The 24,484-nt window shown below is 38.2% G+C and overlaps 1 protein-coding gene across 4 annotated transcripts in view; it reads right to left on the bottom strand.

Moving 5' to 3' along the window:
• Positions 1-24,484, bottom strand: part of apt (apontic) — a 47,523-nt gene that overhangs the window by 22,578 nt on the left and 461 nt on the right. The window contains exon 1 of one of the 4 annotated variants that reach the window (XM_089470591.1): positions 21,548-21,953. The exons of 2 other annotated variants lie outside the window; for them this stretch is intronic. In XM_089470591.1, the coding sequence (XP_089326717.1) occupies positions 21,548-21,637 (90 nt within the window). In that variant the 5' untranslated portion in view covers positions 21,638-21,953. Of the gene's footprint in view, positions 1-1,502; positions 2,129-21,547; positions 21,954-24,484 lie in introns of those variants that run through there. One more of the 4 variants, XM_018012906.2, reaches the window with a different exon arrangement.

Raw genomic sequence — 24,484 nt, 5'->3', positions numbered from 1 at the left:
TAACAACATCATAATCATAATAATTTCTTATGAGTTGTATTTTGGCTAGCTCTTCGTCTGTTCTTAATGTGCCAAATATATTTCTATCTATTGAGCCAAAATTGCGAATATTTGTCCAACACACACACACACACACAGCAAATGTTGCCTCAATATGCAAATGGTGCAGAGAGATTTTTAAAACTGAAGAAAAAAACTATCCGAAATGAATTATTGAAATCGATTCGAAATGCGTTTGTAAACTAACCAAAATCAAATTATGCGATTTTCTAAATGCAACTGCAAGTAATATGCACACACATACACACACATATATTGCATATGTATATATAAATACAGTTCTAAAACTGTTTGGCTAAAAAATCAAATATATTTATAGCCGATATATTGAATATTGAGGAGGTTAAACTAAAGTCTAATATGAGAAATGCAAGAAGCGTGTGTGAAAATCAGAGAAAACTGCGAGAAGAAGCAAAAGAATTTCTCAATATTACATTATAATACTTTTAAGAAATATACAACTAGAATACCCTTTGTAATGCATTGAATAGAATGTAGGCTTTTAAATACAGATTGGGAATAGTTAAGATCTTTGAAACTAAATACGATCACAGTTATAGCAATACTTGCTAGAGAACTACAATTGAATCTTTCTATAGAAAACATTAGTTATAGCTAAATAGTATAGAAGAAATACAATAATAAAGAAAATATATTATATTACGATATTACCAACAGCTATAGATTGACTTCAGGAAGTAGAATTATAATTAATGTTCTCTAGCATTATAAGGATTAATTACAATGAAAATGCATGTAGAAAAGAGAAGCAAATAACAACAAATTAACTCAAATCAATAAAAATCGAAATTACCTGGCAATTTTGCTCAGTGTATTGATGCATAGTTTATAAGTTTATACAGAAAGCGGAAGTTCTTTAGACGTCACTTGCACTTTATTAAAATGATTTCGAGCAAATAATAAAGAGATGTGAAAATATGTGGATGCTTAAATCACGGCTCCTTATATAGTTTTGTGCTTAATCAAAATCGCCGGAAATAAAAAAATAAAAATTAATATGCAGAGATTAAAGCGATTTATATGTACGCCATGGCGTACATGGGAGGGCGGGAATGCGTGCGACAGAGCCATAAAATTGTTTATAATATAACACACACACACACAAACACACACACATTGATACACGAAGACAGCTATACTAATGGCTGTATAATACATGGGTATATATCATATACTTTGGCTTGTTCAGTTAACACTTTGCTTTAATGACTAAGACTAAGGAGCGCCCCTCGTCTGCTCGAAGCAAAATATTTTTTTGTCAATAAAATAGAAATTAGCGACGCTGAATCACAAATTCTAGTCAGTCTCTGGCTGTACTATATATGTATGGATGTTTGCATGTATGTATATGTACTATATAAATATAGATATTATTGTTGATTCTTATGCCCATATTTGAATGAATAGTTCGAGTTATTTACCATTTTGTATCGGCTTGGCTTGGCTTGGCTTATCCACGTTTATAATCCCAGCAAGAATTCAAAGGTTGAAATGTTTATTAGATTTATTTTAGATATGTATTTTATATTTCTTCACTTTTAGCACATATTCAAATGTTTGCACGTTGCAGCTGCTGCAATTTTTATTTGATTTCTTGTTGCTGTTGTTGTTGTTGTTTCTGTTGTTATTATAGTTGTTTTTATCACTTTGTTCAAATTGTCTGTCCGTTGCGCGCGTGCCGAATAATAAACAAATTAAGTTTAGCGCTAATTACAATTGCCGATATATGTGCATATATATTGTCAGCGTTATGTTTAATACACATGTACACATAAGTATATATATATAAATATATTTAAGTGTATTGATATTATTGTATTGACTTGGATATATATCAATTATTATAGAGTATGCAACAATGTAGCCGAAGCCGGGTATGCCGCTGCGCGCGCTCGTGTTCGCACTGCTGCACGTTTAGTCAATGACTAAAGGGCGGGCAATTCAAAATTTTTTAAAATTCATCAATGCTGCTAGCAGCGACAGCGACGCCAGCGGCAGCGCCGACAGCAGCGTCGCGTCAACTCTAGCGTCGACAGCAGCAAACACACAACAAAAACCAAAAACTAATAAAATTAATTACAAACGCACACAAACACATTCATACACAAGAGCAGCCGAAGATGCCGACCGACAACAACGACGAAACGAAGGCAAAGAGCACGAACAAAAGCCGACAATGCGACGTGCTACACACGAAGTTCTCGTTCTCTGGAATCACAACAACAACCAGTACCAGCTCAGTAGCAGCGACGGCGACAGCGACAGCAAAGGAAACGGAGCATGGAACTAGAGCTGAGAGCGTGTCGCGAGCTCATGCTTCGTTTTAGTGTGTCTGTGTAGTTGCTACTGCAGCATAATTTGTTAAGCATTAACAAGATATATCGAATGCTATCGTTTACAGGTTGGGCGTTCATCTCTAAAGGGAATCTACGCTGTGCGCAAAGAGAACGTTTAAAAATGTGCACTGCTCTTTGCTGCCTGTGCTCTCTTGGCCATTTGAATGTGGGCCAAAAGTAATGACAATAGCGGCGATTGTTTAGCTTGAATTTTAACGTACTTTGCAATGCCGCCGCTTGGACCATTGCCAACTTATGTCTAGCTAAGGCGCGCTCTCTCTTTCTTGCTCGGTCCCGCTCTCTTTTGGCATGCACAAATACACTTGTATGGGTTATTGCGCTCTTGCAGACGCTGAGTTTCATTGCCTGTGTGTGCGTACATGTGCTTGGGCTTATGAGTGGGTGTGCACATTGGTGTTGCTTGCCAAATGAGCCAAGCAAAACAAAAAGGCAAAAATATAGTATGTTTGTATGTATGCATGTACATACACATGTACGTTTCTACGCTTGTAGTGGGAATAAGAACAAGCGTTGCACCTCGCCCTGCGGCGCGCTGCACACTCTTCTCACTCTATCTCTCTCGCTCCAGCACCCACAATCACTACCAAGCGAAATATGCAAACAATTTTTACATTTATGGCAAGGCAATGACGTTTGCTCTGCAGCTAAGAATTTTTGCACCGATCTCGTTTTACATTATTTACTTGTGGGAATAGATTTTTAAAATCACAGCTGCACAAATACATATGCAGACGCATATACATATATACGTATATTTAACATATAGCATAAGTTTGAGCGTGCTAGAGTGCGGGCTTTGGCACCCCTAAGTAAGTAGCATTGTGTGCACTTTGTTTCATTATTCTCTATCCTAAAATATAATCGTCGCTATAAAGTGTCCTTTTTAATTCACACACACACACACACACACAAACTCACATTTCAATTGCGCTGCGTTGAGTAACTAACCCTCATGATGTGAACCAAGTTGCAGCCGTTATTGCTACAGCTATCCATAATTACACAAAAGTCTAACATATATCGCATATAAGCCGCAGCGCAGCGCATAAATCGCAATTAATCAAGTGCAAGCCAATGCCGTTAACTCCCTGAACACCCCTCTCCGACGTCATCGGTCCGTGCTATGTGAACAGCAACAGCAGCCCAAGCAACCCTCAACCCAGTCCAACACAGTCCAACGCAGCCCAACCAAATCCCATACCATCAAATCCCGCAATAAGAACAAGAAAAAGTTCAACTGCTGCTTTGAGCTGAACAACAATTACAAGGCATTCTCTCTCGCTCAATCATGCTGCATTGGCCATCGCATTCGCACTCGCTCTCGTTCTCGCTCTCCCCCACTCTCCCACTCTCACTCGCAAAATGAAAGCTACTAAAACTGTAATCATTATGCTTTATCGTAATAATCAGCAGCCGCAGCCTAGGCAAGTTTTGCCCAACAGCCAGCAGACGGCGCACACTTGTGCACAGCATACTCACAAGCACACACACACAATCGTACATGCATTGCGAGAAATATAAGTACTACATTCTAACATAACAAACAGGCAAACAAACAAAACTAAATTACAACAATTCCAAAAATTTATAATTGTGCTGCGCACACAGTTAGAAATCTCAAACTACCACCAGCAGTCGCAGCCACCCTTTCCACCAGTGCCAGCCAGCCACCTCTCCTTCCACTTCTACTTCCCCTTCAACTACCTCCCTCCATTCCCCACAGTCTTGTTCATGCTCATTCTGAAGCTCTTATTCGGCCCTCAATCATCATCCTCATCATCATCCTTTTGGCTTGCCTTCTTGCCTTACGAATTCGCCATGCTCTCGCTCTCTCTCACTCTCACTCGCTCTCCTCCTCTGTCACTGCCATTGGACTGCGACGACGACGACGACGTCGTCGCAACTAACACAAAAAAAAGGCAGTTAAGTTAAAATGTACTTAGAGTTTAAGCGTAACCCCGAAATCCCGACCGAACCCAAACGAGATTGTGTGTTTTAAGCGTTTTAGTTGCCCGCTTGCACACCCTACGGCAAGCGACGACGGCGACGGCGACGGCGATAGCAACTGCGACTGCGACTGCGACAGCAAAGTCAGCGTCGACTTTGACGTCGCTGCTCACTGCCGCTGCTCAACTCTGGCAGCAACAACAACAACAACGAGCCGAGCCAAGTCAGCCAGCCAGCCAGTCAGTCAGTCAGTCAGCCATCTTGTGCGGCGTTATTAAATTTTATACAAATACTAAAAATGAAATCAAAATTTTCTTATTACAATGACTATTTTCTCTCGAACAGCTGTGCGCCCGCCCGAGCAGGGACCGACAATGAGTCCCGGGTCCGTTTCTGAGTTTGTCTTGCTGGTTGCGTTGCGTTGAGTTGGGTTCGGTTGGCCCGGGCTGGGTTGGGTTGGGTTGAGTTGGTTTGCCTTGGTTTGCTTTGCCTCGGTGTGGATGGGAAGCTCTTGAGTCGTATGGCCCGGGCCACCCACTCACCCACTCATCCATCCGCCTGCCCGCCTGTCCGCCTGCCCGCCTGACTGACTGACTGACTGTAAGTATGTTTGTCGAGTCGAATGAATTGTACTTATGCCATACTTATCGACTGCATTGTAAGGGATCCAAAGTTTTTTGGGTGTTGGCCCTAAAAATTGCCAGTTGCCCAGTTGTGGGCTGTGTGCGGGGGATTGTGGGCTGGGGTGGGCCGGAGCTTGGCTAAAAGTCCTGCAAATATTTTGTGCATTTGCCAAAAGCTATTCATAATTTCAATGCAGCCGTAGCAAAATTGCCATAAATTTAATTATAAATTTTTTAATTGTTATACGTTCCTTGGTAGACTGAACACGTTTTACGAGTTCCTGCCACTTCCTGCTGCTGTTGGCTGTTGGCTATTGGCTATTGGCTGCTGTTGCTGCCAAACAACTAAATAAATGAATTTCCATTAAAATAGATTCTACCTGTTTTAGATAAGCAACTCGCGCACACAATCTACTCGGATCCGCTGACTACCTGAGAGACATACTTAAAATTTAAATTAAACATCGCACGAAAAGGTCGAAAAAAAAAAAACACACACACACACACATACACAGAGAGAACATACGAAATGCCTAAACAAATTCTGATAAGCGTTGTGCAGATAGGCGCACAGGACAAGTGATGAATAATACCAATCACGTACCCAGGCTAGGCCAGGCCAGACCAGACCAGACCGGGCCACCTCCATCGACTGTCCGCAGCCTAATCAAAAGAGCATTGTAAACTAAGCCAAGACAAGACAAGACAACAGAAACGAATTCTAAAGGATCACCAGACCAGACCGAACCAGAGGAATTCGTCAAAATAGCTGCAACAAGACGCAGCAACGAAACTAATCAATCTACGTATGTAGACCTAGGTAATACCCTTTAGATTAGCCATAAAAGGTATTCAAGCTGGAGGCCGGGTTGCATATCATGCATTCAAAAATTTCACTAGTTATATAAGTAATATATCTATTCTATATACATTTTGTATAATTTCTAGCGAAATTGATTTTTAAGATCTGCACTACGTGACATTACGTTGTTTTCTAGAAATCTTCAAATTAGTTTCATGTTTATTAATGCCATTTATATTTCTATACTTTCGACATTTGTTTTACTCAACAGCTAGGATTGTTAGATCATATAGTTTATTGTTTTCTTAGTATTATCATCTACGTGACACACGTTACGTGATGTATTTGGCATTACAAATGTACTTGAGATTAGTCTTTCATTTATTCATTTATTTGTTATAAATTACAAATAGGAAATTGTATAAAGCACGATTTTAATCAAAGTTTACTCACATTATTTTAGTTTCTAGTAAAAGAATGATTGGAGAAAAAATATGCAGAAAATATTTAAAAGTTTTTGAACTTTGATATAGGGGCTTTAAGATTTTATATTCAAGTGAAACCCAATTGATAAACCCATTAAAAAAAGAATTTCGATCATGGTATATAATAATTATGAAATTCTACCTTATTCTATCACATTATATTATATTCTATTAAATCATTTATTGGGTTCAAGAAAGTAAATACATATTTCCCATTCAGCTTTAAATTAGCATAGTCCACTACATAGCACACACATACATAGATTTATGTTTAATCTTAAATTTTTTGCATTTCAATATAGAGCAGCTGAAATTTACAGGGTATCAAACAGCTTACTACTTTGTGCGGTCATATGGAAAATGCGTAATCTCACACCAACGCTGCAGACAAGAACAACAAATTAAGTGCCAATGCAATGCACACACACACACACACACGCACACAAACACACCTAGGTATACAAATATCAATCTCTATAAGGTCTATCTATGAACATGTTTCATGCGCATGCGCAAAGGCTGACAAGAAACGAAACTCGAATACTGCCGGACAATTAGTTCAGACAGGCTTCCATCTCGCTGCGATGTTGTGTTAAAAGGTCAGCGTTTGTGGCTAAGAGTATCTATACGCTCTATGGCCAGGCCATGTCAGGGCTCGGCCTCGATCCCAGTCTCAGTCCCGATCCCGGCTCTGTTCTTTGATAGCGTTGATCTATTGTGTGTGCATTGCTTTTTACATTTTATACGCATATGTTTCTCTCTCTCTATCTCTCTCTCTCTCTCGCTTTTCTTCATTTCTTTTCATTTCCATCGTTTTAGTGCCCAACGACTAGGTTCGTCAAAATGATTGATTTGTAGGTGATGAATTACAACAACAGCAGCGGCAGCAATACCAAGTCTAAGGCTGGCTTAGTTAAGAGCATATCTTTGTATCTGTGCGTGCTGGTGTATGTTCGTGTGTGTGTTTGAAAGGTACGACATAGTGAGGATTAAATACGGAATTCCATTTAAAAATCTTTCATTGTTCGCTTATTGCTCTTTTTTTTAGAATTTTAGGGGTGCAGCTTATGAGTTTGAATAGAATTTCTACAGATAAACTGATATCGAAGCTGGAAAATTAATTATCATAGTAGAGAATGCCACAGCAAAGAGATGGACAGCATTCAAAGTCACAACTGAGTTTTTGAAGGGTGGATTTATTACCACTTAGTAGGTAGAGTACAGAAAACACCAAAAACACACTCCTATGACAAATCATATAGAGGACTGTGTGAAAGAAATGACAACAAAAAAGTCGAGACAAAAGATTTTAAATTTATTATAAAGAGAACATCTGAGGGACCTCGAATCATAAACTTCATTAAATTATTTTTGGTACTATTATTACCATCATTTCAATTAAAATGGTTATTATAAAATTATTAATGCGTGGTAATATTACTATAAATAACACTATCATTAGAATTCATATTTGCTTTAATATTACCATGAGTTGCTAGCGAATGTTTATTATACAACTTATTATTCTTTATCATAAATATTAGTATAAGTATAGCATTAGCATTATAAATAATCCTTTAGTCTATTTTATTTCCATATTCATAGTTTCATACTAATTACACTTCCCCCTATTATTATTATTATTATTAATGTTATTTATACTGAAAATTTACCCCACAATCTTCTAAATTTAGCTTCCTCATCTAGCCGACTTAGTCATTCGACAACTCATTTGCTCATCTACTAAGCGTCACATATGTTACTCGAATTCCACAAAATATAATTTATTTAAATTTGTCAAGTCTAACTGCTAAGCTATTTCTTAATAAGGCAGCGCATTTATTTATATATTGTTGACATCATCAATGTCAACAATTCAAATACATAACATATGTACATAGTCAAAGTAAAGCACCAACAGCTTCCCAAGAATTTAGTATAGATAAGAGAAAAAGAGACAAATTTGGAGCGTCTATATGTATATATTGTACATATATATATATTCAATTGAACTGCGCTGACTAATTTGCCAGCTGGGGAAACAAAAGGCAATAAATATTACTAATGTCAATCCTAAGTAACGCCATCTATTCCAAATTATATGTTTATGCTTGCCTAGTTTCCAGTTATGTTCAATTCTCTTTATTTTATGTGAGTCCGAAAGGGGTTAATGCATACATATGTTGAGCTGTATGTAAGAGGTAATAGATAAGAGAGAATATATACATGCATATATGACTGATGAGAGAGAGAGAGAGAGAGAGAGAGAGAGAGAGAGAGAGAGAGAGAGAGAGAGAGAGAGAGAGAGAGAGAGAGAGAGAGAGAGAGCTATAGTTGAGCCCTATCATTGTAGGATATGAAATTTATAACATATTCTTTTGAGACTATGATATCAGAAGTATGTCTTGTCATAGCTTATTGTCCATCAATGATAAGTTAACAGATTCTATGAAATCGATTGTTATCGATATCAAAGTAGAAGTATAAACTCCAAGTGGAGATTCGCTGCAACTCAGGGTAATTGCTAGTCATATATACAGATCAGAAACTTGAATCAAAAAGTTAAGTTACATAGTTTAGTTTCCATTAATCATAAGTAATTTCATACCAAAAACTCGATTTTTATCGATATCAAATTCGAACTAGTTCACAAATTTTTTTCACTCAGGGCAATTACTAGTCATGTACTTCCCATTGAAACACTCTTGCCTTGCCCTGTAGTTACGTATATTGTTAATGATGTTCTTCCCCCCGCTGTTCGTTCGTGCGCAACAACTCAATCTGCCAATATGATAATTTGCTTAGGGCTTGCATCGAAGTAACGCCCACTTTTCGCCCAGGCCGATTCGCACATCCTTTGGCGGTGCTTTAATGTGTTGTTACATTAATGTTAGATTGAAGCAACCCCCACCACGTGGAACAACCCCCGGCACGAGGGTGTCTCTGCTTTGCAAACAGATTCTACCAATCAGTTAACCTTTGTTGAGAGCTTGAGATCAGGACTCAGATTGAAGCTCAGCCAAGCTGCGGCCAAATGCGCAAGAGAATCAACAGCAACAACAAGAAAGGAAAATAAATAAATATTGTAGACAATAAAACCGAATCGCATCGATGAAACAATACGCAACGCATATACAAAAGACGCCCCAGGCCTTTGCCACCAGCGGTTGCCACAGTCGCTGGCCCTGCTGCTGCGTCTGCCTCTGCCTCTGCCTCCGAGACTGAGACTTCCCATATTTTTGAATTCAAATTCAAAAACTCCCAAATTCGGCTAATGGCCGCGTAATCAAAAACTTGCTCATTAATATTATTTTTGCTCTGCTGCTGTCGCACTGTATCTGTATCTGCTGCTATGTATCTGTATCTGTGTATGTGTATCTATGTATTATGATTATTGCTTTAGCTATCCCTCTGCCATAGCCAGAGTTCCCCCTTTTCGGTTTTGTTATTTTTTTTCCCCGTCGCATTTGACGTTACGTATGCCATATCTCAGGGTAAACATCTAGAGACCGACCTCGACTACGGCTGGCGCGCTGCCACCCTGCATTTGCCACTAAAAAGTATCTTTGTGCGTTTTTCTAAAATGTAAATACATTTGCCTAACTTTAGGCAAAGGCCTCTGTCGCCGCTACCACACAAAAGGGAAAATTCAAATACGCGACGCTTTCAACAACAATTCGGTATTTGAATTTCAAATCTGTACAGTTGCCGTTAATCTAGATAGCGGATAGCGCACATATTTGACTTGACACACTCTATGACGCCTTTTCATAACTATGGCCCCCCTCTACCCCTCTACTATCTCATACCATCCCAGCAACCTGCAATCCCTCAATCACAAAGTCCACAAGCTCTTTCTGTTTTCTACCCCTGACTTTTGCTAAACAATGCAAAACTCTGTGCAGCTTTGGAAGCGAATCGAGTTTTAGTTTCTGAGACGATTTAATTTGCTTAAATATACGAGGGCCATTCATAACATGAGGTTTGATAGATAGTTCTAGTCGCGATATTGCTGACAAACATATAGACGAAATTACATTTATCTTTAAAGAGACTCTATTATACGAAGTAATTTAGATAACTTATACGACTAAAATAGTTAAATGAAGATTACATAAGTATAAATCTTATATTCTTATACTTTTCATATAATAATTGTTTACACTTATGTATATGCAAGATATATGCTTTCCTATATAATAGGCAGGAGATCTGATATGATATCTCTGATAACAACCTAGCATTCTATTGGCAATGTTTACTCAAAATGTTATTGGGTTTTCATACAAAATCTATGGAGATCATGCTCTTGGATAATATAAGTCTAAGAGCTAGTAAAAAATACCGTATTTTAAATTATACCTATATATAGTTCCTTATAGAGTAGCTGCTCTTCAGTCTACATAACTATTTCCATTTCAGCATTAAGGGTATCCATATTCCGAAATAGATGAAAAATGTTTCCAAAAATCTATCTTATAATAATCCCCTAACAAATTTTGAAAATAATAGTAATTTCTATATATAAATCTATGCATTTCCAGTGTACGCAGTTCCATCTAAATATTTCTATTCAACAATCACGAATCAAAAGTTTTCAATGCAACCCTCGACTGGTGCGCCTCACTTGAGACTTGAGCACTTGCCAGGGGGTTGCATTATTAGTTGATAAACTTTTCAACAAATCTGACAACGAGGGTGGCTGCACGCATTCGAACCGTACTAAAAATCTAAAGCTGAGCCACCTGTACTGTTTACTATGGCAAGGCTCTGCTGAAATTCGATCCGTTAACGTGACAGGAATCTGACACTGAAGTAATCCGCCGAGGACAAAAGATGAATTCTCAACAGTTTTGCATAGGAGCAGAGTAGGATGCAGCTGCTAAAAGAAAAACTGAGACTGCAACTGAGACTGAGACTGAGTTGCAGTCAGAGTCTTGCCAAAAACTGAAGAAAAACCAGCTCCTAAAATATAGATACACACACACACATGCACACACACACGTAGACAGCTACAGCTACAGCTGCAGCTACAAAAGGCATTTAGTTATTTCTTCAAATTTTGTTGTTTTCATTTGTTTACGCTGCGCGTTTAGCCTAAGCAGCAAACGGAGGCAGATGAAGCCAGCCGGAGATGAAGCATTTGGCATTCGGTATTCGGTATTCCGTATTTGGTATTTGGCATTAGTGGAATCTAGTATACAACATTTGGTTCCGTTTGGTTCCATTTCTATAGGGTTCTTGGGCATTAGCCGCTGTTATTATGTGCGCCCCTTTTCAAAAGAGGAAACCATTAAAAAAAAGGATAACGTGTTCTCAACCTTTTGTCTATTCTAAAGGTATGTATAACTGTGTGTGTGTGTGTGTGTGAGGGTATGTGTGTGTGTTTGCACAAGACGCAAAAATTTTATGGGCAACTTGATGACGTCGCAGCTGAAATTTCAGGTAGTCAAAGATTCAGCATTTTGCGTGCTAGCATGAAATAAAGTTTTTGCTTTTTGTTTTTCTAATTCTCTCCCTCTCCATTTGTGTCTTTCTCGCTCTGGTCCTTTTCGTTTAATTTGATTTGGCGTTTTTCTCGATTTATGGCATTTGCTGAAAATTTCCTTGGATTTTTGATTGCCAATGTCATTTGATATGGCTTTGTCTCTGCTTCAGTTGCTGCTTTATCTATTTCTGCTTCTATTTCATTTTCGATATTCGTATCTCAGTGTGAATCGCCACAACGGAAGCCTCTGCCTAATGCAACATTCTGTTGAGTGACAGTTCGAAAGTATCTAAAAGCAACAATCTTCAAGATTTCGAATTTAATGCTACCTCGATACATTTGACAGTTAGGGTGGAAAGGTGGGAATCATTTTAGTTGGGAAGATAATAATTATGAAGGCATTGCATTTCAATGGAATTGATGCAGCTCAATACTTAAATTGTGGGAACAGAACTTAGTTGAAAAAATATTTAATACAATAAAAAATTCTTAATTCAAAAAATATCTCAGTCATATAACTAAAAAAGAATTCCTATTAATAATAATTTAATGATTTTAAAAAACTGCAAATTAATAATAAAAATAAAAAAGTTATCCCTTTTAGCTTTAAGGGAATAGAAATTATTATTATTATTTTTATACCCTGAACCCATTGAAAATGGGAAATCAGGGTATAATGGTTTTGTTAAAAGTATGTAACAGGCAGAAGGAGGCGTGGCAGACCCCACAAAGTATATATATTCTTGATCAGGGCGACGAGCTGAGTCGATTTGGCCCTGTCCGTCTGTCTGTCCGTCCGTCCGTCCGTCCGTCCGTCCGTCCGTCCGTATGTATGAACGCGTCGATTTCAGAAGATATAAGAGCTAGAGACTTCAAATTTTTTTTTAAATGTCCGTAATTACAGCGCGCATATCAAGTTTATCATTAAAAATCGATAACCCATCCCGATCTTTTTTATCGATTAAAAACCTTATCGAAAACCAGTTATAAAATTATATCTTCTACACCTTTATTGCTAGAGTCTCCAAATTTTTAATGTATGCTTATATGCAATTTATACAATTTCGGTTTTTGTTAAAATTAACCCCCCACCCTTAAATTCACCCCCTCACCCTCACTTTTGTAAAAAGCGTATTTCAAATACTAGAGACTTGGGCTTTGGAATATACACACACATTCACCATATGATTACGCTCTAAAAGTTTCATTAAGATCGTATGTCTACAAAAGAAATTATTTAACAAATAAATTCTCATAATATTGCCCACACTGCAGCGCAGCCCAAGCGCAGTCGCTGCTTACTGCGCAGTTAGCAGAGCGCTGGCTTATCCGTGCGTGTGGATGCATGTGTATGTATGTGTGCATAAAAGAAGTGCAGAATGATTAGAATATCAGCTTGGAGGGTTCAGGGTATCTCCTAGTCGAGCAGTCTCGACTGGAGCTTTCTTACTTGTTATTTTAAATTATTATTATTGTCATTAATTTTAATTTTTTTCTATTATTATTATTTTTTTTTTTTTTTACTTTCAATTTTTTGAATTTTTCTTCATTATTATTTATTATTTAAATAACATTTCCGTGTTGCAATTCCATCGCTCAACATGTGTCACCAATGCAGCCGCAGCCGGCGTGGCCAACTGTTGATGGCTTTGTTGTTGTTATGCTTATCAGCAGCAGCAACAGCCGCAGCAGAGGCAGCAGCAGCACCACCAGCCTGGACAGCCTGGACAGCAGCGGCAGCAATGTTGTTGTGACATGCCGCATAACACCTAAATAGCCACAGTGAACGGTCTGTCCCGATGACCGTTACCGTTTACCCTCATAAGCCGCTCCATTATGTTGCATATTTAGTGGCATTTAGCTTACATTTTCACGTGTTATTTGTTATTGCTGTGGTTGTTGTTGTTGTTTTCGGTCCTGACCTATGACAGCAACGACTGCTACAGTCCTGACGAGCCGACCGAGCTGTGCACATGTTGCCAAATGTGTAATGCGTGCGTATGTATGTGTGTGTCTGCCTGCATGCGTCAGTGTGTGCGTGTGTGTACACATAGTAAACCGAATGCCAAAACAAAGTGAACAGCAAGAGAGCAACAATAACAACAACAAACAAACTGTCGGCTGCTCTGTCCTCTGTTCGGGCTGTCCTCTGCCTGCCTGCCTGCCTGCCTTTGCCATTGCCCTTGGCTCTGCCTCTGCCTCTGCCTGTTTGCCTTGCTTGCGTTCTCTTTTCACTTTCTCACCTTGGCTGGCAGCAGCATGTGTTGCTGGGCGCGCTCTTTGGCTCTGCTGCGGCCTCTGCTCGCAGTCGCTGCGACTGCCGATGCTCGTTGCGGCTGTTGTCCTTTTGCAAGCCACGGCGCGTGTCGATGTATGAGTGAGTGTGTGTGTCGGTGTGCGTTGCGTTGCGTGTGTGCCCTTCAACAGGTGTCGGTCGTGTCTGATGCGGCACATGTGGCATGTGTCGGTGTCGTTGTTTTGACTGCGTGTCCTTGCCTCTCTTTCATTCATGCATTCCATTCAACTACAGCGCTGCCACACAGACACGATAAAAACTCAATAAGAGCTTTTATTTATGCAACACCATCGCACAGTAGACGGAGTGAGTGGGAATGTGTTTGTGAAAGAGAGAGAGAGAGAGAGAGGGATAGCGAGACAGCTATGTACATAAATAGGACGAGGGGCCTCATTTGACTTTCGGGTAGTGTACTAATAAAAGCATTTATTCGTCTCATACAAATTACGCGAAATTCGTTTGTGACGACAGCACTTCAAGTTAATTTCATAAAAGCCAATGGAAAAGCACCAAAGAAGGCAACAACAACAAGAATTAAAATCAAAATGGGCGCAAGAATAATGGAAAAAGTAACTGCTCAACAAGTCAGACAACTCTGAGTCTCTATGTGCACACAGGCCCACACACACACACTCATGTACATGAATACCGACAGACACACATACATATGTATGTATCTATGTATGTATGTAGATACATTTACATATTGAGTAACTTTGGAGTGCGGCGAAAGAATCGGAGAAGTGAAGCGAGAGAGCAAAGACAAATTGTTTTCAAACGTCGTAATCAAGAAATGATTTCTTAAAATATTCGTCTACTTTTTGAATTCGGATTATTACAACAACAACAACAGCTGAAGCAACAACAATGACGACAGTTGCTGGCATTTTACAAATACATGCACAGTTCACGGAAAGTAACGCAAAAGGGATGCAAAATACACGCTGCTAGAGACGGCAGCCCAAGGCGATATTTGAGCTCGAGCACGAACGTTCATTATCGTGACTCAGTTTGGCAATTTGCAATTAAATATATTCTATATTAGTTATGTTAATCAAAGTCTGTTAAAAATGAATATGGTAAATGGATAAGCGTTCATTAGTTATGTAAAAATTTACTCTAATTGCAACACATATACTATTACAATTATTAATTAGTATTGCATCACGCTGCCATCTCTGAGACATTACTTTGCTTTAGTTCGTTTGATGAAATCACAGACTATGAAAAGGAGTTGAACTGATTCTATTTATTTCAGTCTGTGAGTGTGTCTGTGTGCTTGTATGTGTGTGTTTTGTGAGACTTTTTGTCTGTTCAACAAATTCACAGCCTTCAGAGGCACAAAGTACAGTTGTTGCAGCCACAACCACAATAGATACTTGAACCAAATTGAGGCGTCGCATTGTGTTTAGATAACTCAACTCTAATGGAAATTAATAGAAGCAGAAAAAAATAAAAAAGCGACAAGCATACATACATTCAATACATAAACATAAATCTATGTATATCTATGCATGTATGGATAGACGTATAAATTTATGATTTGATTACAGGCGCTCAAGTGTCGCCCCGTTCGCATCTCTCAGAGACATTTGCTAATGGTTTTTGTTTATTTGACGAAAGGGCAGCTGCTGCTGCCTGAGGATCGTTTCGGATCGGATTGATTGGTGTTATATGCCACTCAGCTCAGTTGCCCTGCTGCTGCTGCTGCTGCCGCGTCCCGCTGCGATTGCTCAAGAAAATACTTAAAGCGCACTTGAAGCGGCAACAAATTGTCACAATTCAATGACTCTTTCAATGTGCTCCATTTTATGCGCGTATTAATACTTTTCGCCTTGCCACGCCCCGCCTCCTCACCGTTCCATGCCGTCAGCCGTCACCCTGCACCCCTATCCATGCTATGTCGCGCATCTGGGGCAGCGCGTTCAATTTCAGCAATCACAAAAAATACGTTGGAAAAAAATTAAATAAAAAACTCGCATTTAATTGGACTTCGATAAACCAAAATGCAATCAATGAATACGATACGATACAAAATGTAGAAGATTTTTCTTTCAAAACTTCATCCATTCTTAGCCAATCATATGCCATCAATTTTCATTTAGCCTCAGCTCACAAAATAGTATATCTTAGACCTCACATTTCAAGCAATCAGCGCTTAAACAATGGGGAATTTGAGAAGATTGGGGTGCGCTCAATATTATTTTTATGTTTGTGTGTATATATAGAAAAATATATAATATGAAAGAGGGTCTTCAATATTATATATATAATATTATGTATTTTTTTTGTATATAAGAATCATGTACATATTAATGAGGGCACTACGTTTTCTATATAACTATGACAATTAGTATCTGCATAAATATAATAAACAAATATTTTGAAATTTTATAAATATATAAAATATAAATTTCATTTTGTAGTTACAGAATTTTGTTAAAATATTGTTTACTATATGTTTTATTCATATATTTTTCGTTATTTGTATATATTTCAATATTAGTGATTATTTAGTATTATCAAGGTTTTATTATTATTATTATTTTTTTTTTCTTCTTTTTAATACATATTATACTTAATAATCTCTTAATTATATAATGATCCATAGTATTTTCGGCTAACCTACCTATTATCAGATATTCAACATCTCCAAGAGATTTAATTTCTCACACTTAAAATATATTAGAGACAGCGCTTAAAGCTATTAAGATCCATGGCAAACGATAAGACCTACCCATTTTCGCTAATCAAGTAATTAGACGTAAATGAGATCTATGGCAAGTTTATGTAAATGCAAAGTAAACAAAATGATTAGCTAGATTTATGTTACAGGGGGCAGAGGGGGGCTATAGCAGGGGGGCCAACATTTATCGCTGACAATAAACAATAGCCTTAAAGGACAATTCAAATGTCGGAATGAGAGGATAGGGTACCCCTTACCTACAGCAATAGTGAGGGGCAAAGTGGAGACAAATCGTAAAGAGCTGCGCATTGGCGAATGAATTTTGTTTAACAAATATATGTATATCTACTTATATACAGACATACATCTAAATATGAGAAAAGTAACAACAAATACACTAAACAAATTATCAAAGTGGGGTGGAGCTTAACTATGTGTGTCTGGGTATGTGTGAGTGTGTTTACTTGTAAATATGAATGTGTGTAGATGTGTGCGTGTGTGTATATGTGCTAACTGGTTTTTAAAGTAAACAACGCTTAAATTAGCGAATAAAAATGTATTATTAATGCGAAAACATGTTTATAAGACCATACACACACACACACACATACAGCTACGCTCACAGAATCAGAACAGAACGAGCTAAAGAAGAGACGCGTTGCGCGAGAGAATGAGAAAAAAGCTCGTTTAATTGTTGTTGTTGCTGCTGTTGTTGTTGGTTTTTGTTTTGTTTTGCTTTGTTTTTATACCCTGAACCCATTTTCAATGGGAAATCAGGGTATAATGGTTTTGTTGAAATGTATGTAACAGGCAGAAGGAGGCGTGGCAGACCCCACAAAGTATATATATTCTTGATCAGGGCGACGAGCTGAGTCGATTTGGCCCTGTCCGTCTGTCTGTCTGTCCGTCTGTCCGTCTGTCCGTCTGTCCGTCCGTCCGTCTGTCCGTCTGTCCGTCTGTCCGTCTGTCCGTATGTTTGAACGCGTCGATTTCCGAAGATATAAGAGCTAGAGACTTGAATTTTTTTTTAAAATGACCGTATATACAGCGCGGACGTCGAGTTTGCTTTTAAAATTTGAAAAATCATCCCGTTATGTTTTTATCGACTAAAAACATTCAAGTTCAAATCAGATGCCTCTATAGCTAATTGTGAATGATTTTTCTTTTTTTAAATTTCTCAAATATTCAATATAATATGTAGATCATATGCTGAAAGTTTCATTAAATTCCGTTCAGTCAAAAATTAATAAAAAATAATCAAATATTTGGCCAATTAACAAACGCACGTGCAGCAGCTACAACAAAAACATTCGTTGAATCACATCAGCTGTTAGTTTCGTTTAGTTTTGGTAGATGGCGCTGCAGCAGTGAATCTATTTGAGTTTTGCCAGCGCCACTAGCAGGAGTGGGGTGGCCTAGTGTGTTAGCTGCATGACGGTCGATCGAGAAGTCGCGGTTCGAATCCCGATCGATGCAACTGATGTTAATTTTTTTTAATTGTTTCAAAATATTTTTATATTTTCATAAATGAGTTTTCACCGAAATTGAAATTTTAACTATACTTTATGTGCGTTTTTAATAGTTTGGTTATTCTAGCAGATTCTTAGAATCACATCAGCAGTTAGTTTAGTTTAGTTTTGGTAGATGGCGCTGCAGCAGTGAATCTATTTGAGTTTTGCCAGCGCCACTAGCAGGAGTGAGGTGGCCTAGTGTGTTAGCTGCATGACGCTCGATCGAGAAGTCCGCGGTTCGAATCCCGATCGATGCAATTGATGATATTTTTTTTAATTGTTTCAAAATATTTTTATATTTTATTAAATGAGTTTGGTATTTTATTTATATTTTTAAATACATCGAAATTGAAATTTCAGCCATACTAAATGGGCATTTTTATTTGTTGGGTTCAGGGTAGTATCTAGTCGAGCACTCTCGACTAGAGTTTCCTTACTTGTTTTTTTTTTCTTTTAAATAAATAAGAACAAAACACGCAGCCGATATATGGCGTCGTCTATAACTTAAGGCGGGGCTAAGCGGCCAAACTGAAAGTCGAATAAGAAAACGAAAAGAAACTGAAACAGAAACACATACATGCACACACACACACGCACGCATACTAATAAAAGTCGCATTTGCTTATCTTAAATGAAATTAATAAATTAGAATTGAGAATTGAAATTTCAATTGCGGCAAACGATAAATGTGGATTATGTGAATGGGTTACATGTGTGTGTGTGTGTGCATAGTTTAGTATGCATATATACATATATATGTACATATGTGTGTGTGTGCTGATAAAGTCTTATATATATTAATCCATATGTATATTTAATGGCTCTATAATCACGTAGCTAAAGGCGGCTGCGCAAAAAATAAAAAAAATATATTTATAATTTATATATACCCTCTATGGATCGTATGTACATATATTATGCGCAACTCAAAGCTGTGACTGCTCCAAAAAATTAAAAAAATATATATAAAATAAATATATTAAAAAAAAAAAAGAAACATCCAAAAACAAGTTTTGGGAGAGCTAAATTTTAATTTCATGTGACGCACATAGCATTTGCCTATAGACAGGCACGTAGAGCCGCACAAGAAAAAAGTATCTTACAGATTCCAAAGCCCAAAGCCTCTAACAGCCCAGCTGCACTTTCTGAACTAAAATTTAGCTATCTTGAATTCTTGTACCAAAATATGATATTAAAAGCGGTTGTCCTTGAAACATGTTCATTGGTTTTCTAAGGATTCGTTAGGGCATTGCTTCGGGACATATGCAGATTCATTCTAAGCTCATATAATATATGATGTTTTTTTTCAGCTATGTATGATGTTCTTGTCGGTTTATCTCTCCATTGCTCCCGCTGCGTCTCTCTCCCTTCTTGGATCATTCAATTTACCTCTCTCTCCCCCTCTATATATACATATGTCTTTCTTCTTCAATCTCTTCTCTGTCTCTCTCTCTCTCTCTCTACCTACTTCACTTTGTCGATTGATTTTTTCTTCATTTCTCTCTCTTCTGGCCGATTTGTCTGTCCTCGGCTGAAAGCTTTCATTTGTTCCATTGTTTTCTCTCGCTCTCGCTATCCATATTTCCATTTCTCTCTTATTGTTATATTTCTCTTTCAGTTGATCATTCTCTCTCTCTCTCTCTCTCTCTCATCGTTGAGCCCTCACATTTTCGTTCTACTAGAAAGATAGCTAAAGAGCTTTCTATATTTACCTAGCTCGTTCCTCTCTCTCACTCTCTGTCTTGTTCTCCCTTTCGCTCATCCGCTTTCTCTGCTGCAATTAGCACACCTCCACACCCGTATCCACATGAATTTCTCAGCAATTTGCATGCCCGTGAGTCCAGCTGGGTAACTTGAACTTGTAGGTACTTGTACAGACCAAATACCTGAATGCCGGCCACAACTTGCGCATACTTAACGCACTCAAGTGACAATAATTGAATTCATTATGGGCAAAAAACGATTGTGACAATAGCGAACCAGTTGGATAGTTGGTTATTAGCTGATATGCTGGCTAGAGGATTAACAATGGCGGGTTAATTAACCTGATGGTTACGTTGGCCTTGGAGCACCAGCAGCCGACAATAGATAGCTAGTGTGTGTGAGAGAGAGAGAGAAAGAGAGAGCGCGCGCGTGTGTGGGAGAGAGAGACATGCTTACGTGGTTTTAAGTATTATTCGGTATAGTTTAAGTTCTGCTACCATTTTTATTTTGGGTACGTGTGAGTTTTTTCATATGAGTTTAGCCCCTAGTACTCGTATCTCCCCCTCCAGTGCTAACGCACTCTAAACTCTGATTTTGTAGTGGGGCCATAAAATGTTGTTATATTGACATGATCTTCGCGTATGTTGTTGCCGCTTCGAACGCGTCTTGCAAAAATCTTTATCAACCGGGGGTCAACAAACCCCCTCGATGAGCACCGTCGTGTGCCAGGTTGCTGTTGCTGTTGCTGGCCTGCTTGCCTGCCAGCCGGCCTACCTTTGGTTTATCAGATAATGTGACCAAATACAACGGCGACAGCGACTACGTTGATGACATTGTCGTCTCTGACTCAAGACCCCATAAAACATGACGCCAACTTAACGGTATTATTGTCATTATGATGCCAGTTGAACATTTTGATTTGAAAAACTTTAGATGAGCGAACAAAAATTTGAAAATTTGTTTGGGATTTTAGGGAATTATTCCAAAATATAGAATCTTTGCTTATTTGAATGATATTTGAATTGTAGCATAATATATGTTTAAATTAAATTATCAATTATATTTACTTTCTATTTTACATATAATTTGTTCATGAAAATATATTTAATATTTATAGTAGAATACTTTAGCTGAATTTTATTCTAGAACTATTTGCATTCATTATATTTACTATAACATTTCTTAGAATCTTTTGTTTCTTCTTTTTGTTCAATTATTATCTTTACTTTATATTTTTATATATTTCCTGGCCTATATTCAATTTCGATTTATATTCCCTATTCTTTTCTCTTCCATTCTGTATTACAACAACAAATTTTTGCTTTATTTCTTTATTATTACTTTAGATATCTTAATATCACATAGCATACTTTTAAGAGTGTTTATCTTTGCTCTTTAAAATGATTGAAATTAAGGAAAAGCTATGTAACTCGATGAAAATCATATAATATGGAAATAGTATTTGAGGCAATGAAAAAAAAAAAGTTATGCGTTTTGTATAGTTCTAAGTTCTAAATGAGGGTAAGAAATTCTATTATATTATTTTCTTAACACCAAAAACACTCACCATGTAAACAATGTGGGGGCTAGAATAAATATGCCCAACAATTAAATTGCGTTTGCTGCACGTTAATTTGCAGTATATAAAATGTTGCATCGACTCGATGCATTTATGACTCAAGCAAAATAATAATAAATGAATATTTCCATGAGTGGAGCGCGTCACAGATAACAAACGGAACGCCAGAAGCACAACAGAACTGAACACTCGAAATAGAGCAATAAAAATAAACAAACACGTGCGAAATGCGCTCACGGAAGAGTCCACCGGTTGGCTAAGGCTGGCTGGGAGGAAGGCAGGCAGGAAGGCAGACCGGGAATATGCACTATGGTAAGACGTACTAAATGAAAATTGCGCGCTAGGACAACCTAACCAGAGGCGGCCAAAACTGCACTGAATGCGCCAGCACTGGCCCCGACTCCCGAACTCCGAGTAACACATAGAAGACGGAGACGTTGACGTAGACGTAGACACAGAGACAGAGACAGAGACCGAGCTAGAGATTCTCATACGCCGAGTGCTAAAGAGAAAGAGAGAGAGAGAGCGCGAGCTGTCCGGAATCGGAATCATCGGAGCAACGAGCGATTCGCATACATAAATAATAAATATTCACTTACATATCTAAAACAAAATTAAAATAAAAACACATATACATACATACATACATACATATGCATGTATTTGTATATAACTGTAAAAAACATAAAGCGAAGCAACCGAAAACTTGGCTAAACAAAGTGCATAAACAAAAGTTGAGCTGCGGCTTTTGCTTTTCTCTTCTCTGTATTTATTTTAACTCTTCTTTGGCGTTGTTCTTCGTCTTCGTTGTTGTTATTGTTGTATTTTGCATTTGAAGAAAATTTGCTGACAATTGCAATAGAATTTTTGTTTTTATTTTCGTTTGTTCTGTGCTTTATTTAGTTCTCTCTTTTCACGCCTTACTGTTGCAACGCCAGCCAAAGGCGACGAAGGAGGAGGAGGAGGAGGAGGCAGCGAAGCCAGAGGCAGAGGCAGAGGCAGCGGCAGCAGGCAGAGACGCTGCAGCTGAAGGCGGCATGTGGGTCTTATTTCAATTTACAACCAAGTGACGAAGTATCACAATTCAATGTTTAAAGTTTTTATCACGTTGTGGACGGACGCCAGCGCCACACACATACGAGCAAATAAGAGCACTACAAATCGGTGTAAGCTGAACTTGCAAATACCCTGTGTTTGGTTATATACATAATAATAATATAATATGTATTCAGCATTATATTCCGTCTTTACGTTAGCCGGATGGGCTTAAAGGTATATAAATAATAATAATGATATATAAATAACATTAATTTTTAAAATTAAAATCGCACAAATATAATACAATTTTAAACATTTTAATAAACAAGTCGTTAAAAAAGTATTAGTAGTATTTCCAAAGTTAATTATATTTTAAATAATGGCCCATATATTATTGCACTAAAGCAATGCCTTTATTTTATATCACAGGGTATTACGAGCAAATGGAGCGTCTAGCGGTTTGGGTGCTAGCATTGAGGCATATGCAAAAAACGTCGCATGTGCATCTGTGTGTGTATGTGTATGTGTAAGCTTCTGTGAACGGGACTGGGCTGACACAGTATGGTTAATATGGCGCGACAGTCCCTCGCCGGGTCGTTCGCTTAGTCAGCCCGCTCCGGCACTAACTATTTAGTAAGCAACTGAAATAGTAGCACCCGTGTTAGTATCAGTTCATGAAATGACAAACAACAAAAAAAAAAAAAAAGAACAGAAAACAGCGCACACCATATTAGCACACACACACACACACATGCATATAAACAGCGTATGTATGTAAGTAGAGTGACTTGGATACATTGGTTGCATTTGAACACGAGTATGTCTATGAGTGTGAGAGCGTAAGTATGGTTGTGTGTGTGTGTGGCTCTGAGAATGGGCATGCAAGAATCACAGAACAACGTCAGCGTAAACTGATTACCCCCCTTCGATCTTTGGAGCACGTACACAACGTTCACTTGCGATTGGCTATTTTTGTTGTTGTCGATTTTTTGTTTTTGGTTGTCGTCTATGGGAACCTTCGGCACGGGAGTTTGGTTTACAACGTTACACTTCGAAACGAGTCATTTGGCGGGTAGTAACTGCCAAACTAAAGGGTGATGCATGCCCAGCTCATCTAATTTATGTAATGCAGTATATAGGAAGTCATAGTTGAGCTTTGAATTACAATTGCACAATAGTGAAATGACTTCTTTGATGACTTTGATTACATAGGTTTTTTTTTTGCAGTATTTTTTAGTCAATCTTGTCAATGATCGATTAATTATGGCAAATGGCAACTCTAACAAACAAAACTGTCAGACAAGACAGAAGGACCCAATGCGAGCATTTAAGATTATTATAACTTGCACTTTCTGGCAACTCTGACTCCCTCATACACCCACTTCCAGCTGCAAGTAACTATAAATTGTTGTCTAGCACACAACAAGCGCATTACACATATGCATATAACATCATACAAATGCAGACGCAACGCACACGCATACATCTACAGAAACATAAAAATAAAAGAAAAAAATCCAAAATAAAAACAACACACAACATGCAGTACATATGTATGCATACATACATACGTACATACACGACTATAAATTTTTGCACGAAAATGAACACGTGCTGCTCCAATAAGGAATGGTAGCGCGCGAGGTTGCCTGCAGGCACAGCCGGCTGCCAGCGTGTGGATCACGGGACAGCGGCAGAGCGGGGTGGGCAAGGCAAGTGTGCGTTATGCTTGCATACCAAGCGCAACAATAACAAATGGCAACGTGAGAGCTGCTTTGCGGCTGACTCATGCTTGGCAATGCAATTGCCAATGTACTGCCGCTCTTTTGGGCTAAGAGCGAGTAGGTTGTAAAGAAAGAGACAGGTTAACCAATAAGAGCGAGTAGC

The sequence above is a fragment of the Drosophila arizonae genome, chromosome 5, assembly GCF_054131065.1.
Source record: "Drosophila arizonae isolate 15081-1271.41 chromosome 5, UAZ_ARI_1.0, whole genome shotgun sequence".
In the NCBI taxonomy this organism is placed as follows: domain Eukaryota; kingdom Metazoa; phylum Arthropoda; class Insecta; order Diptera; family Drosophilidae; genus Drosophila; species Drosophila arizonae.
Note: the sequence above shows the minus strand (reverse complement) of the source record. Positions and strands in the feature narration are given on the sequence as shown.